This window comes from Aulonocara stuartgranti (genome assembly GCF_965226115.1).
Source record: "Aulonocara stuartgranti genome assembly, chromosome: 9".
Lineage (NCBI taxonomy): Eukaryota > Metazoa > Chordata > Actinopteri > Cichliformes > Cichlidae > Aulonocara > Aulonocara stuartgranti.
In genome coordinates this window covers 36,417,501-36,434,925 of record NC_138960.1, presented here as the reverse complement: position 1 = coordinate 36,434,925, position 17,425 = coordinate 36,417,501, and the positions used below count along the sequence as shown (strand labels likewise).

Sequence of the window (17,425 nt, the reverse complement as noted above, 5' to 3'; positions counted from 1 at the left end):
TTTGGGGTTGATACAGCAGTGCTATAAATCTAATCATTGTACGTAGTATCACTAGGAAGAAGCAGTGGATCACAAAACACGACATACAGTGTGTTGAAACTTTTGAAAGATGTATTTATTTTTGCCATTTAAATGGGGAGAAAGTATGTTTTTAGCAGTGCCAACATTAAACTGTGCCTCAGACCATTTAGGAGCTGTAGGTATCAAAGTGCAAAACATATAGTGCAAAAATGGTTTAACATAAACACAGTGAGGTTTGTCCATTCTTTGTAAACTTAACTGCTGAACTGTGCCAACTGGAGACCTCATGTTTAGTAATAAAAGTATTTTCAGGAAAGGGAAGAGAAATCAAATAAATAATAAGTATTTTCAGCCTCATAAACAGTCAAACCAAAATAATATTTCCTCCATACCGGCCATGTCGATAAATAAAATATAATTGCATTTTAAGTGCTTCAGTGGTCTAAGTTTCACTTGGAAATATTAACATGCTTGACCTTGTAGAGCACCACTGAAGGCAACACATCATCATCATATCAGCACTACTCAACTTCCATCAAACCAACAATTGTACCTCAAGAGGAGAAGCTCCTCAAACTTATGATCGGACAACCTGTTCCTCTTTGGAGTGAGAATCAGGTTTCCCAGCCTGAAAAGCCTTTAAACTGGGGCACTTGAAGGAGTGGCTGCATTAAGTTTAAGAAAGAGTTTCTTTATCATCGGGAAATGCTTCAGAGAGTCTAACCCTGTTGCTCCTGATTTGAGGTACTCGGCTACCTCAGCTTCAACAGTGGCATATATGTCCTCATTTTCTTCAAAGGAGAAGATCCTCTTAGCTAGAACCCGGGTGCTGTGTTGTCTTGGTGGTGCGGGTACCTGGTTGTAGCTGATCTTGCTCAGGGAGAAGTTTTCGACACTCTACCAACAGACGTCCCTTTGCGAGGTCCTTCCGCACTTGGTCATGTAACCAACGAAGCTTAAATTTTGGTAGTGTCACAGCAGCCAGCAAAGCATCTTCACTTCCAAGGACATGTGCAAACCTTGTTTTGCAATGCATTGTTTCGACATTAAATTAACTAGAAAAATTTGCATTTCCTGCGAAAATGCTGTGTGGATGCTTTAAAGCTGAAGCTGTCTGCTAAAACTATCCGAAAAAGCTGAAAAGTTGCAGAAATTATAAAAACTTTGCAGAAGCAAAGGAACTTTGCTAAAATGTAATAACTTAGCAGAACTGCAATATCTTAGAGGAAACATAATACTTGGCAGAAATACAGTAGCATAGCAGAACTTAGCAGAAATATTGTAACTTACCAGAAACATAACTTCTCAAAAATACAAGAATTTAGGAGAAATAGTATAAGATAACAGAAAGAATATATTTAACCAAAAATACTTAAACATTACAGAAACACTATGATTTGGAGAATTGTACAACATAGCAGAAATACTGTGATTTTCCAGAGACACTGTGATGAACTATGAATATTGTAATTTTGAATTAATACTATGTTTCAGCACAAATACTCTGGTTTAGCACAAATATTATAACATAGCAGAATTACAATTATATAGCAGAAATGCTATATTTAGAAAGAAAAAATATAATATAGTATAAATACTATGATTCAGCAGAAATACTACAATATAGCATAATAACAATGATTTAGAACAAATACTATGATTGAGCAGAATAGTAATAACTTAAGTGAAAATACTAGAAAAGTAAAATGACAAGCTGAAAAAAAACGGAACATGGTTAAGCTCCCTCAAAACTAATTGTTGTTCACCTGTGAAAAAAAAGAAATAAAAGTAAATTTGGAAAAAAACCAATAGATAAACACAAAATCAAATATGGATACAGAAATGTACAGAGAGAGAGACACACACAGGGTCTATGCCAGTCAACCATTCTGAATATATTATATTTTTATCCATCAATGAGATGCTGCCCTAAAGAGGGTCTCTCTCTCTCTCTCTCTCTCTCTCTCACACACACACACACACACACACACACACACACACACACACACACACACACACACACACACACACACACACACTCAGCAGCAGCAGCAAGTGAACAGTGGCTGTTAACAGCGTGTTTCTAAGTCAGTCAAACAGCTGTGAGCGGCTCAATTTGAATCCACCAATCAGAGAGGTTGTGTACTTTTTCCCCGCCAAAACTGGTGAACCAAGTGCAGGGTTTTACGCACAGGGAAACAGGTTTTTTGCAGTCTATTTGTCATATTGAGGATTTCCCTCAAACAAACGGCCAGAATTACTTAACCTTAGGGGCTAGAACTGTCATTCTTACACCGTTTTGTTCAGAAGGGATGGGGGAATCCTTAAGTGTTGACTATTTAAAATAAAAATATGAATTATTAGAGATATATGACACAGATGAATGGTTGGCTTAGAAGCCATGAAGGCCCCAATTTGCAAATTTTAATGTCCCAGCCCTCAGATATGATTGGCTGGTTGGGAAGCCATGTAGTCCTCAATATGCAAATTTGAATGTCTCAGCCCTCAGATATGATTGGGAAGCCGTGCAGGCCCTGATATGTAAATTTGAATATTACAGTCCTCACAGAGGATTGACTCCCTGGGGACCTGCCAGAAATATATCAAAATACTATGATTACCCAGAAATACTACATTTAGTAGAAATACTATGTTTTAGCACAAATACTCTAAAATGGCAGAAATACTATAATTAAGCAGAAATACTATATTAAGCAATAATTGTATAAAAAGCAGAAATAATGTACTATGATTTGGTAGAAAAACTATAATTAATCAGAAATACTATATTTGGCAGAAATACTATGTTTTAGCAGAAATACTATATTTAGCACAAATCTTATAAAATATCAGAAATAGTATGATTTAGGAGAAATACTAAAAAGCAGCAGAAATGCTATGATTTAGCACAATAGTAATAACTTAAATAGAAAAATTGGAAAAGCAAAATGGACAGCTGAAAAAATGCTGAACATGATAAGGGTCCCTCAAATATACTTGTTAAATGAAAAAAAATAACAGCCACACAATCACATATATGAACACATATGGAAACACACATGCACAGACAGACACACACACAAGATCCAATTCTATGGGCTCAAAATGTGGTCATAAATATTTTGTACTTGTAAAAAAGATTTGTGTGCGTAAAAAAGATTTGTATGTGTAAAAAGAATTTGTGTGTGCGTAAAAAAGATTTGTGTGTGCGTAAAAAAGATTTGTATGTGTAAAAAGAATTTGTGTGTGCATAAAAAAGATTTGTGTGTGTAAAAAAGATTTGTGTGTGCGTAAAAAAGATTTGTATGTGTAAAAAAGATTTGTGTGTGTAAAAAAGATTTGTGTGCGTAAAAAAGATTTGTGTGCGTAAAAAAGATTTGTGTGTGCGTAAAAAAAAAAAAATTGTGTATGCGTTAGGGGACCTAGCCGCTATCGGATATTTGTATAGCGATCCTCCAGCTTCAAACTGTATCACCCTTCAAAGACCTGCAGTTCAAAAAAAGCGCCCCTCAACAGCCAAACCCATCTGTTCTCTGATTGGATTGTTACATTTGTGATTGACATGACATTGACCAATCAGATGAAAGGAAGAAAAATAGGGTCAAAATCCATACTTGTAACTTGCAGGGGTTTTTTTTCTAAGTCCACACACAAATCTTTTTTACGCACACACAAATCTTTTTTACACATACAAATCTTTTTTGTAACAATAGGCCATGAGATGAGTTAATGTTGTCCAGCTCAGATGCAATACTGTCATACATATGTCGACCCATAAATCGCCTTGCATGCCAGCGCTGCTTTCTCACGTTTCATGTTTTGTGCATTTATCCAATGCGTGGTCACACCAAGAAAACTTTTATTATGCACTGTCCAAATGTCTGCTGTTGTGGAGATATATTCTACCATGTCGAGTGTATTTTTCTTTGGAGCTCTGACTCCGTCTTGGCATATTCTTGGTATAAATAACTGCAAAATGTCTTTCTGGATGGTGCCTTCCCAGCTCTCCCTCGCACAGGTATATGACTAATCAGTTGTCTGAAAGCATGGGACTCAACTGTTGAGATGGGTTTCATGTCTTCCACAACATACCTGGCAATCAGCCTGTGTAGCTGTGGCTGGGTGATGGACTGTGATGGTAAATGGTAAATGGCCAGTATTTGTACAGCACTTTTCTAGTCCCTAAGGACACCAAAGCGCTTTACATATCCAGTCATCCACCCATTTACACACACATTCACACACTGGTGATGGCAGCTACATTGTAGCCACAGCCACCCTGGGGCGCACTGACAGAGGTGAGGCTGCCGGACACTGGCGCCCTGGCCCTCTGACCACCACCAGTAGGCAACGGGTGAAGTGTCTTGCCCAAGGACACAACGACCGAGACTGTCCAAGCCGGGGCTCGAACCCGCAACCTTCCGATTACAAGACGAACTCCCAACTCAGCGGAGCTAGAGTCACAACGTTACCTTCGGGTTCTTTTTCAACTAACTTGGTAGATGCATGCTGTTTCTGAAGATGTTTCATCAGATTAGAATTGCTGTTGAAAGAGTTTTAGAACCTCCACAGAGTGTCAGGCGCAGTGGCCCGTGGACATGGGATGGACTCAAGCGCAGATTCAAAACCGGAGGCCAGGGGTGAGGTGTAACGAAAAGAGACTTTATTTTTACAATGCTCAGAGGCTAACAGAAAGTGCAGACTAGAATCAATGAACATAAACTAGATGTCTGAGGCGAGAGAAAAATACTGTGGTGAAAACTAGATGGCAGGGATAACTGGGTGCAGGTACTGGGCAGGGAAAACTGTGGCGGGCCCGGGCACTGAAACAGAGGACAGAGCAGTCAGGGGAATCCCACAGAGGGTTGCGAGTGAATCTAAAAAATAGTACACTGAGCTGTCTTACAAGCTTGCAGGTGGGGGTTGCGTGGAGGGGGGAGGCAGGAGAGGTCCAGGTGGGTGCTGCATGCAAGGCAGGGAGGCAGGCAGGAGAAAATGGCAGCTCCAAAACGGAGAGGGATTACCGGTGGCAGCAAACTGGTATCCAGGAGAGCTTGGTAGGTGGTTTTCAGAGGCTGACGAAAAAAACAGAGATACGGTTAATACACACGATTAGTCACCAAGGAACGGACGTGAGGCCGAGAACTGACTAAAGTTGGCAGATAATCTGGCGAAGACCAGTTGAGTGCGCCGGTCATAAATACTGCTGGTCCGATTGCCATCAGGTGAGGAACAACAAAGACTCCACCCAGTGGGGAGGAGCTGATGCTGTGGAAAACCACCCAGACCACGACACAGAGAGTACAGTTCACCACAATACTCTTTTCTTTTACCAACAGAAAGGAAAAATAATGTAGCAAAATGTGCTCCCCCTTCATGTAATAGCACAGCAAGGTCACGAGGTAGGTGATCAAGCAAAGGCCGCCATATCCTACAGAATGCATCACAATTGCCCTTTTATAATGGCAGTAAGGCGCTCCATGGGCAACACCTTGAATGTTTCTCTGTACCATTGTGTAACAGTGGGGAACTGTCTCTGAATCCATTGAAACAGTACACATCGCCTCGCTAAATGTAAAAGTTTACATAACAAAAGCATTTGTACAGACGACACAGAAGCCCTTCTATAGATGGACCCAGAGTGAACAGGACAGGGTTCAGTGGGATCGTCTGGTGAAAGACTGAGTGAAGCTCCATAGCAAAATCTTTCCGAAATCTAGTAATTAAAGGACATTGCCATATGCAATGGTAGTAAGTCCCTACATCCGTATTGCACTTTACACAAAGAGGAGAAATCTGAGGATGAATTTTATTTAGAAACTCTGGCGTACGCTGCAGTCTATGTACAATTCTGTAACGGCTTTCCTGGAGTCTGTTACAGGAAAACATTTTCTTGGCAGATCTAAAAGTTTTGGACCATGCTTCTGCACTAAGCTGAACTTCAAGGTCGGTTTCCCACTGAACCCTGGCCTTATCAGTGGTTACAAAATTCAGATACAATAATTTCCTATAACAAAGAGAGATAAATTTCTTTTTTGTGATTATTTCCTCATTAAATTTAAAGAGAAAGCTTTCAGTAGGATTTAAAGCAGGTTGATTGGCTCAAAATTTAAGGGAATTTATAAAATGTCTTACTTTCAGGAACCCACAGAAGTGTTTCTGTGGTAAATTATATTTAATTTGAATTTGATTAAAGGCCATAAAACTACCCCTTTCAAACAGATTGCAAATAAATCTTATATTTTTAGAATGCCAATCATCAAATATACTAATGCCAATACCTGGAGCTATGGTGGAGGTAATGATCCTGAGAGGCAACATTTGTATAGGTTGTAATATTATGGGTAAAACATTCATTTTGATTAAACTTATTCTACCCATCCAAGATAAATAATAAATAAATAAATACAATTTTATTTATATAGCACCTTTCTAGACAGCATCACAAAGTGCTGCACATAAGATAACAAATAATAAAAGGGTAAAACAGACAATATAAAACAGGCAAAAATTAACCAAAAACAGTTTTAAAAAGGTGAGTTTTGAGTTGTTTTTTTTAAAAAACAATTACCGAGTCCACAGTTCTTAATGTATGAGGGAGAGAGTTCCAGAGTCTCTGGGCCACAGTGGCAAAAGCTCTGTCACCCTTAGTTCTCGTCTTAGTCTGTTTTATAGCAAGTAAGCCCTGATCAGATGACCTCGGGGACCTGCTGGGGACATAGGGCTGTAGCAGATCGGAGATGTAGGGTGGTGCCAGTCCATGCAAGGCTCTGAATGTCAAAACCAGGATCTTAAAATGTACTCTAAATTCAACAGGAAGCCAGTGTAGCTGAGATAGCAATAGTGTCACATGTGAATACTTGGAGGATTTTGTCAACAGCCTAGCTGCAGCAATTTGCACAACCTGCAGACAATCCAGAGAACCTTTGCTTAGACACATAAACAACGAGTTACAATAGTCCAAGCGTGAGGAAATAAATGCATGTATAGCTATCTTCAGATAAAGTGATCTGAAAACTGCTGTTCACAAACGCTGTCCATCTAATCTGACTGAGCTGGAGCTGTTTTGCAAAGAAGAATGGGCAAAGATTTCAGTCTGTAGATGTGCAAAGCTGGTAGAGACAGACACTAAAAGACTGGCAGCTGTAATTGTAGCAAAAGGTGGTTCTACAAAGTATTGACTCAGGGGGCTGAATAATTACGCACACCCCACTTTTCAGTTATTTATTTGTAAAAAATGTTTGGAATCATGTATGATTTTCATTCCACTTCTCACGTGTGCACCACTTTGTGTTGGTCTTTCACGTGGAATTCCAATAAAATTGATTCATGTTTGTGGCTGTAATGTGACAAAATATGGAAAAATTCAAGGGGGGCGAATACTTTTGCAAGCCACTGTAGATAGGGGAAGGTCAAATCACCTATTGAGGTCATTCTTGATTGAGGCAACAATTGGTTTAAAGATCAACTTGTACAACTTTGTTGTGTCTACGGACACCCTAATACCTAAATTTGTAAAACCTGTGGTCGACCACCTGAAATAAAAATTGGGAGGAGTGTCCCATCTCCCCCATCACCCAGTGGCAAAGCTTCAGATTTATCATAATTTATTTTATACCCTGAAAAAAGGCCAGATTGATTCATGATATGTGTCAGTGCAGGAATAGATGTTTCTGGCTTAGTGACAAAGAGCAACACGTCATCTGCGTAAAGGGAAATTCTGTATTCAGTATCCAACAAGGTTACCCTACAGACCTCAGGGTCAGTTTCCAAAAGTTGATTCTGTTCATCTGGATGTAGCGTTTTCAGTAACTACTTCAGTCTCAGCTGACTGCAGGTTTCCCCAATCTTATAAACAGGACATTTGCATAATGACTGTCAGCTGAGACCGAAGAAGTCACTTGGATGAGTGACAAAACGTTTCTCCCACAAAAACGCTACATTCAGATGAACAGAATCAGCTTTTGGAGATTTACATACCTGGATGATTGAGCATGCATCAAGACCTCAGGGTCAGTTCTTATAGCCTTTGCCAGTGGCTCCAATGCAAGTCCAAACAGTAGGGGAGAAAGTGGACATCCCTGACGCGTTCCTCTACCCAGTGGTAAAACATCTGAGCCGTTAACCAATACCCTTGCAGCTGGGGCCCCATACAACAGTTTGACCCACTTGACAAATTCAGATCCCAAATGAAATCTGTCCAAAACATAAAATAGATACTCCCACTCAACACGATCAAATGCTTTCTCGGCATCCAATGAATTTGCAAGAGCCCTATAATTGGTGTTCTGAGAAAACTGCACACCAGTTATGAGTCGGCGTACCTTGGAGCGGGAGTATCTATTCTTGACAAAACCCGTTTGGTCAGGCTTTATAAGAACTGGCAGGATCTCCTCCAGTCATCTAGATAAAATTTTGGACAGAATCTTGCAATCTACACCGAGTAAACTTACAGGTCTGTAAGATGTACACAGATTTGCAGGTTTATCCTTCTTTAAGATCAGGGATATATGGGCAAGGTTTAAGGTGGGTGGAAGCGTGCTCCTCTCAAGAGATTCTACATACATGTTTAATGAAGGACCCACCATATGTTTAGCCATTTTTTTGTAAAACTCTGGCCCAAACCCATCAGGGCCTGCAGCTTTTTCCTGTGCCCCAATGGGACAGCACAAATTTAATCGACTTTCCTCTGATAGTATAAAGAGATTAAGATTATCATGAAACAATCTCCTTGCGTCTACAGTATTTTGACATTCAAGGGAATATAAGTCCTGATAGAACTCTTTCATTATTTTGCTGGTAAGTTTAGCCTCGAATTGTAAAACACCTTTCTTATCTTTTAGAGAGGGTATTGTTTCAAATGCTCTCTTCCTGAATATCAGCTCACCTGGATCAGCCTCAGGCTCCGCACACGTTGTCCTCTGGCAGTTTTTATGGTCATGATCGGGCAAGTGGCGTCCCGAGGCGTAACGACCACTGTAACTCAGGTGTGGAGATGAGTTTCAGGAGGGCCACCTAATACTCTGCCTTAAGTCAAAACACACCTGAGCTGTGGATCAGAAACACAGCTGTCAATCAGTGTGACGGTGCTGCTGAGGACGACGTAATTGACTGATCAACAGCTTCAGTTTAAAACACGAACACTCGTCAGAGCCCTGCAGGAATTTCTATGGCTAATGTAGTCAAAGGAGCTTGCAAAGAAAAGCGCCTGGACTTCTTTAAGTTACTTGAAGACGTTTCACCTCTCATCCGAGAAGCTTCTTCAGTTCTAAGGGTCAAATGGTGGGGAGTCCCAGATTTAAACCTAGTGAGGCGACTGTTCTTCTGATTTGGTGCTGTTTAAATAAAATTGAATTGAATTGTACTCAATGTCTTCATAGAGCAGACGTGCTGAAACCCCTCACCCCACACATACACACACATACACACAAACACACACACTCAAAGGGTGAGTGATAGCTGTTGTCAAGCTGTGATTGGAAAAGTGGGCTATGTCTGAAATGACACATTACAGCGCTCGACAGCGACGTGGTGTCCTGAATGTTTCTCATCTACTGAGTCACCTGGAAGGATATTACACCTGAACACACACACACACACACACACAGTGGTTAATGGGTTTTCCATGGGACTGACATCCCATCACATTATACAGTCAGAGCAGGAGGACTCCCTCACACATCATCTGTCCCTCCTTCAGGCTGAGGGCAGACAGCCTCTCTCAGACCAGCAGCTGGACCAGAACCACAGAACAGAACCAGTGAGAACTGTTCTGAGACGGCCGCTGTGATTGGTTCTGCTGTTTCGAATGATAACTGTAAGGCAGGCTATGATTTGCGAAGCGCTGTCATTTAAATGCAGCAGAGTCATTTTTGGAGCAGGTGGGCACAGTAAACATGTTGCTGGTTATGACTGATTTGAATACAGTTAATCATGGAAAGTTTATTCAACAGTGATATTTACTATGCCACAGATACATGATGCATACATGGTATCATAGATCTTGTTAGGTGCTGGCTACCACTGGTTCCTGTGGATGCTACAGTGTGAGGCGATGATGGGTGTCTGCAGCAGCACAGCGAGGACTGAGGCTGGCTGGGATCAGCACACAGTAGCTAACGGTCCACACTGTGCTTCGCGGTTTTCAGGCACTGCGACCAGGAAACCAGAACCGGAGCAGGAGAAACAGTCGGACCACACGGTGAAGATCGCTGGCTCCATCGCCGGCATCCTGCTGTTCATCATTATCTTCCTGGGAGTCATCCTGCTGATGAAGAAACGGTAAGGAAATCACAAACACGGAAACAAGGCAGCCTGCAACTTTAGGACGCTGGGCTTTAAGAGTCGGTCGTAGTTTCACACTCTCACTGCTCTGGTTTTTACTGTTTACTGAGTGTAAGACTGAATTAGAGGATTCACTCTGGTCCCAGCTTCTCAATGTGTTTGTTTAACAGGTGATCTGAAATCCATTTCACTGATTTTACTATGAGAATGGTGAGTTTAATGACCATTAATGACCTGCTGTGGACCTTAATGGCAAAGATACTCTCAGCTGATTTAGTTCAATATATCAATAATAACTTGATTGATAATGACACTAGCTACTGACGGGTGCGTTGTTACATTCTGAAACTTTATTTAGTACTAACGTTTCTGTGAGCAAGCCTTACGATTCAGAGGAGATGAAAACCAGACCTGAACCGACCGGCTGAGGAAGCTTATTGGTAAAACGAGCAGGTCCACAGGTGCCCCTGAGTCCAGCAGCACTGGTGATGTCAGTGACATTTAACAAACTGCAGCTCGATTAGAGAAAGTCTGATCTTAGCTAAAAGGCTTTGTGACCAGAGTAGATGTGTCAGTCTAATCTGAAGGTGAGGTTCTTCAGATTTACACAATAACACCTCAAAGATGAGATGTTGGCATCACATAAACTGCAGTTCAAGGAATTTACTGAGCAGTTGCTGGTCAGAGGGAACATCCAGGTATCGTCAGCAAAGAGGACGCTGTGGACTGTCAGCTTCCTTATTTACCTGTTAAATCACAGGAAGCTGTTCCCAGCGTGGCTCACAGTGATGACGGAGAAACCTTCAGACGTGTGGCTGATGAAGCTCTGACCCTGACATGCAGAGTGTGAACCAGTGCTGCTCTCACCATGTTTGTGACGGAGCTGTAGTTACCTGTTCAGCCTGCTGACGGCTTCACTGAGGAGCTCCATCATTACACCACCCGTCATATCGAATCACCTGCTGGGTGCTGTGCTGAGTCAGCATTTGCTCTGGGAACCTCTAAAGCAGAATTACACAATCTATTAAACAAATATTACACAATGTTACAAACTCTTCTCCTCACAGACAGACACACAGACAGCAAGACACACACAGACACACACACACACACACACGGTCACAGACACACACACAGACACACACAGACACACACACACACACGGTCACAGACACACACACAGACACACACAGACACACACACAGACACAGTCACACAGACACACACACACTGACACAGACACACACACAGTGACACAGACACACACACGGTCACAGACACACACATAGACACACACACACACGGTCACACAGACACACACACAGACACACACACACTGACACAGACACACACACACACACAGACACACACACAGACACAGACACACTGACACAGACACACACACAGACACACACACAGACACACACACACACACACACACAGACACACACACACACACAGACACACACACAGACACACACACACACAGACACAGACACACACACAGTGACACAGACACACACACACAGACACAGACACACACACAGACACACAGACACACACACGGTCACAGACACACACACAGACACACACACAGTCACAGACACACAGACACACACACACACTGACACAGACACACACACAGACACACACACACGGTCACAGACACACACACAGACACACACACACAGACACACACACAGACACAGACACACACACAGACACACACACAGACACAGACACACACACACGGTCACAGACACACAGACACACAGACACACACAGACACACACACAGACACACACACACACACACAGACACACACACACGGTCACAGACACACACACAGACACACACACAGACACACACACACAGACACACACACAGACACACACACACAGACACAGACACACAGACACGGTCACAGACACACCCACAGACACACACACACTGACACAGACACACACACAGACACACACACACGGTCACAGACACACACACAGACACACACACACAGACACAGACACACAGACACACAGACACAGACACACTGACACAGACACACACACAGACACACACAGACACACAGACACAGACACAGACACACAGACACACACAGACACACAGACACAGACACACTGACACAGACACACACACAGACACACACACACACACACGGTCACAGACACACACACAGACACACACACAGACACACACAGACACAGACACACTGACACAGACACACACACAGACACACACACACACACACGGTCACAGACACACACACAGACACACACAGACACACACACAGACACAGACACACTGACACAGACACACACACAGACACACACAGACACACACACACACACGGTCACAGACACACACACAGACACACACTGACACAGACACACACACACAGACACACAGACACAGACACAGACACACACACAGACACACACACACTGACACACACTGACACAGACACACACACAGACACACACACACTGACACAGACACACACACAGACACACACACAGACACAGACACACACTGACACAGACACACACACAGACACACACACACACACTGACACAGACACACACACAGACACACACACACTGACACAGACACACACACAGACACACAGACACAGACACACACTGACACAGACACACACACAGTGACACAGACACACACACACACACAGACACACACACAGACACACAGACACACACTGACACAGACACACACACAGACACACACACACTGACACAGACACACACACAGACACAGACACACACACACGGTCACAGACACACACACAGACACACACAGACACACACACACTGACACAGACACACACACAGACACACACACACAGACACACACACACTGACACAGACACACACACAGACACACACACACAGACACACACACACTGACACAGACACACACACAGACACACTGATTCCTGTAACTCGTCCTTCGTCTCAGTCTCCTCATCTGTGTCTCGCTGGCTTCTCCACTCAGCAGCAGTCACATGTTAATAATCACATGTGGATGTTGTATGTAAACATTCAGCCTTACATGTATGTCAGTTGCAGCAGATCTGCCGTGTTCCTTTCTGATCCTCTGGTGCAGGTCTTATAACATGTCCACCCTCAAAATAACGAGCTTAAAGCAGTGTGATTTGATTCCTGTTTGATTTCCTTCCAGTTTGACTCGATTCCAGTATGATCTGACCTCTGAGATGCTGGAACAGTTTTTTTTTAAGAATTAGTTTTCAAAATCAGAACACTTTGTTAAATTATGTCTTTTCAATTCCGTTCTTTTGATTGGTCACTCGATTCCTGATTGTTCAGGTCTATTGATTGGGTTAGGGTTAGGTTCCAGTTTGATAGTGTTCTTATTGTTGGAGATTTTAATATACATGTATGCTGTCCTGATAAGCCACTGGTAAAGGACTTTTTAAGCCTTATTGACTCTTTTAGCCTGGTACAGTCCGTACGTGGCCCTACACATGAGCACGGACACACACTGGACCTTGTTCTGTCATATGGTCTGCCTGTCACTGACTTGGAGATTTGTGACTGTGCACTCTCAGATCATATGCCTGTGTTATTCAACGTTGGTTTGACATATACCGCAGTTAAACCTGGCGCTGCTACTCGGTGCTGTCGGGTTATTAACCCCGCCACTGCTGCGCAGTTTTCCGCTGCTTTTAATCAGCTCGGCGGGCCTTCTGACTTTGTTTCCTCTGACACAGAAGACCTACATTCCTGGTTTAATTCTTGCTGTCAAAAAATCATGGACTCTGTGGCTCCTTTAAAAACCAGGCAGCTTAAGGCTAAACCTGAGCCTTGGTTTAATGAGAGCAGTCGTGCTGTTAAGAGGGAATGTCGTCGAGCAGAACGGAGGTGGAAAAAGGATAAACTGCATGTATCATTTCAAATTCTCAAAGACTGCTGGCATCGCTACCAGAACACTGTTAAAGAGGCAAAAAGGGAATATTTTGCAAATATTATTTATTCCAACTGTCATAACCCACGTGTGTTATTTAGGACCATTGACACTGTTCTTAATACTCCTTTGAATGTCTGTTTGGAAGTTTCTCCTGAGATTTGCAATGATTTTCTGAACTTTTTTATTGAAAAGGTTGTCACCATCAGGGCTCTTATCACAGTCAGTCGTTGCTCTCACGTCTGCAGCTGGTTCAAAATGCGGCTGCACGACTCCTAACAGGAACTCGAAAAAGAGAGCATATAACCCCCGTGCTGGCCTCTCTGCACTGGCTGCCTGTGTCTTTTAGAGTTAATTTTAAAATTCTTATGTTTGTTTTTAAATGCCTTCACAGTCTTGCCCCGCCTTACCTCTCTGAGCTTCTTCATCCCCACAGACCCTGTCGGTCTCTCAGGTCAGCTGACCAGCTGCTCCTGGAGGTACCGAGATCCAGGAGGAAGCTCAGAGGGGCGGGGCCTTCTCTATTGTGGCTCCAAAATTATGGAATAATTTGCCCATGCATGTTAGAGAGGCCCCTTCACTGTCCACTTTTAAACCACGTCTTAAAACCCACTTTTATTCCTTGGCTTTTAACCTCAGTGAGACTTAGTTTCTTTTTTAATGCAGTAGTTATTTAATTAATGATTTCACTCTTCTTTTATTTGTGTTTTATTTATATCTCATGTAATTTTATTTTACAGTTCCAATGTACAGCACTTTGTGTCAGCTGTGGTTGTTTTAAAGTGCTTTATAAATAAAGTTGATGATGATGATGATGATTTGATCCCAGTGTGACTGTTTGGGTCTGTCGATTGCTGTGAGAGCTACACGTGGACGATGGGGCCTGTAGATGGTGGCGTCCACAGAGCGGGGGGAGCTGCTGCACTGAGGGGTTAAATGAGCGGCGTGTGGACCTTCTGATGAGCGTGAGATTTCCAGGAAGTCAGAGAGGAGGACGGTGTTTTGTACGTGGAGCGTAGCTGGACATCAAAGACGCGGTCGTGCCGGCGTCCTGGCGGTGACACTGAGGAAAATGAGGATGAATAATGGAGCAGATTGCAGCAGTAATCACCATTAAACTGTATCTGGACCCACTTTATTCTCCAACATCAAACACATGGCCCCACTGGGACACACTAACACACACACAGCGCACACACATGATTTATTCTGCACACACATTTAAACACAGACAGAAAAGCTTCTGTGTTTGTAGAACGTCAAAGATAAGAGAGAAATTTAGATGAAAGAGCATTTTATTCTTTTTTTCCAGAGTCGCCTCGAGCTGAATGGCTTCAGGCAACGCAGACACAGGCACACACTTTTTACTTCACACACACAAACACACACTTCTTCTAAAGCGTGTGTGTGTGCCCAGTTTGAGTCGCACTCATGTGTTGGGTCGATCGAGCTGTGATCTCCCTCACAGATATTAGAGAGAGAGCGAAAACGAGCCGGCTGCTCGGCCTCTAATGAGGTTTTTAATGTTGACAGGGTGCGTTTGATTTCCACTCTGTGACCAAACGGGGGTCAGACTCATTACAGCGGGCGTGAAAACAGGAAGCTGGATGTTGAAGCAGTAATGCAGAGTGATGAGACCGCGGCTCTCAGACGTCCCCAGCACCGCCGCTTCCTGTCGTCAGGCTTCAAGCTGCCCAGTGACAGATGCTGATTAATCTGCCTGCAGCTGTTGATGTGCACGGGTGCATCAGTGAGAGCGAGGATGCTGAAGAAAAGCTTCTGCACTAATCGGGAGCCGCTCCATTTCCAAACACCACAAAACAAGCCAAACGCACGATGACCTTTGAACCCCTGAAAGCTTGCATTTTGTGCCGGCAGTGACTCAGACAGCAGAGAGAGAGCTGATTGAATCAGTGAGGTGAATTTCTGTCACAAGCAGAGAAACCTGAGGTGTCTTAGCGCTGAAATCCCAAGGACGACTCCCAAGGTTAGCATTCTGCCTCGCAGTTTTAAAGAAAGTCAGATATAATGCTTTCATCCTTTGGTCATACTCCAACGCTGTGCTGCTTTCATGACATTCAGCCTTGTAGTTTTTCTCTAACACCGGAGGCTGAGCGCTGAAAAGCAGCTTCCTGCTTTCAACACAAACCAGAGTCGGGCCTGACACATCGTACAAATACAGCCATAGACTCCACGCTTTGAAGCGTTCCTCTATGTTTGTTTTAGAAGAAGTTGGCATATTTGGACAAGAGGTTGGAGCGCTAATTTGTACAAAAGAACAGGAACCTCACAGCAGCTTTGTTGATGTCATGATGTCATTAAAAGGCTCCAACAGCACAAACACAGTGCAGAGGTCCAATTCAGGGGAAGCTAGCAGACAGCTAGCAGCTACCTGTGTCACCATCCACCTGTCAGTCACAGAGGCCACGCCCCTAATAATGCAATGCCTCGGTTTCCACGCATGCAACAAACAAACAACTAAAATCCTGTTGAATGCATGTAGATGTGGACTGACAGCTTGATGTGAAAGTCATCTCGATGTGTTGACTGGTGTCAGCGTGAGCTCAGACTAACAGCCTGTTGTTAGACATGTGGAGGACCCAGAACAGAGCCCAGAGGAACCCCATGAGCTGCTGATTGGTGACTGCATGTGGAAACACTCCTGCTGTTTCTCACTGAGGGTGATTTGATATAAACGTGTTTATTCTTCTGTTTCTCAGTCCAGGCTAACCACCATGTAGCTGTCTGTACAGAGGAGTAAATACCACATGAGCTATGTACACACTCCTCTGAACCAATCAAACGTGATCCTCCCCTCGCACACTGGTGCCAGCCAATCACCGCTCTCCACTGCTCTCCTTCACACAGTGATTGTCTGTTCTCTCTGAGACATTAATCTGTGGTTTCCTTTTTCTGTTTCTTTCCCTCCATCTCATCACTCCCTCCGCTCCGCCCCCCCACCACTCAGACGAAGAAATTATCACTCCTACACTTATTACCTGTAAGTAACCTGTTTGACCTCTGACCCCTCACCTTCACACTGACATCAAAGCTGAAACACTGAATGTGTCCTGCCTGTAACCCTGATTACCCTGAACCTCTGACCTCTGACCCTGATTGTTTGATATTTAATCCCTGAACAGATGATCTACCTGTGAGC

At 43.3% G+C, this 17,425-nt stretch overlaps 2 protein-coding genes across 9 annotated transcripts in view; one reads left to right on the top strand and one right to left on the bottom strand.

Moving 5' to 3' along the window:
* Nucleotides 1-17,425, top strand: part of LOC309714356 (receptor-type tyrosine-protein phosphatase mu-like) — a 220,385-nt gene that overhangs the window by 126,728 nt on the left and 76,232 nt on the right. For 6 of the 8 annotated variants that reach the window (XM_082546726.1, XM_082546722.1, XM_082546724.1 and 3 more), the window contains 2 exons: nt 10,170-10,302; nt 17,234-17,266. In XM_082546726.1, coding sequence (XP_082402852.1) covers nt 10,170-10,302; nt 17,234-17,266 — 166 coding nt within the window. The remainder of the gene's footprint in view (nt 1-10,169; nt 10,303-17,233; nt 17,267-17,425) is intronic. The other 2 variants (XM_082546725.1, XM_082546721.1) reach the window with 1 other exon arrangement.
* LOC309714409 (uncharacterized protein) lies at nt 4,439-5,316 on the bottom strand. Its single transcript, XM_082546865.1, has 3 exons — nt 5,172-5,316; nt 4,928-5,096; nt 4,439-4,844 (listed from the first exon to the last, which is right to left on the bottom strand). The coding sequence occupies exons 1-3, from the start codon at nt 5,241-5,243 to the stop codon at nt 4,783-4,785; spliced, it is 303 nt and encodes a 100-aa protein (XP_082402991.1). The 5' UTR covers nt 5,244-5,316; the 3' UTR covers nt 4,439-4,782.

What these genes read in the sequence shown, in the direction of transcription:
- LOC309714409 (XM_082546865.1), bottom strand. Translation starts at nt 5,243, where the DNA reads ATGGCAATCGGACCAGCAGTATTTATGACCGGCGCACTCAACTGGTCT. An exon ending in CAGATTATCTGCCAACTTTA is followed by an intron (nt 5,097 to 5,171) that starts GTCAGTTCTCGG and finishes TTTTTTCGTCAG; the next exon opens with CCTCTGAAAACCACCTACCA. An exon ending in CAACCCCCACCTGCAAGCTT is followed by an intron (nt 4,845 to 4,927) that starts GTAAGACAGCTC and finishes CCTCTGTTTCAG; the next exon opens with TGCCCGGGCCCGCCACAGTT.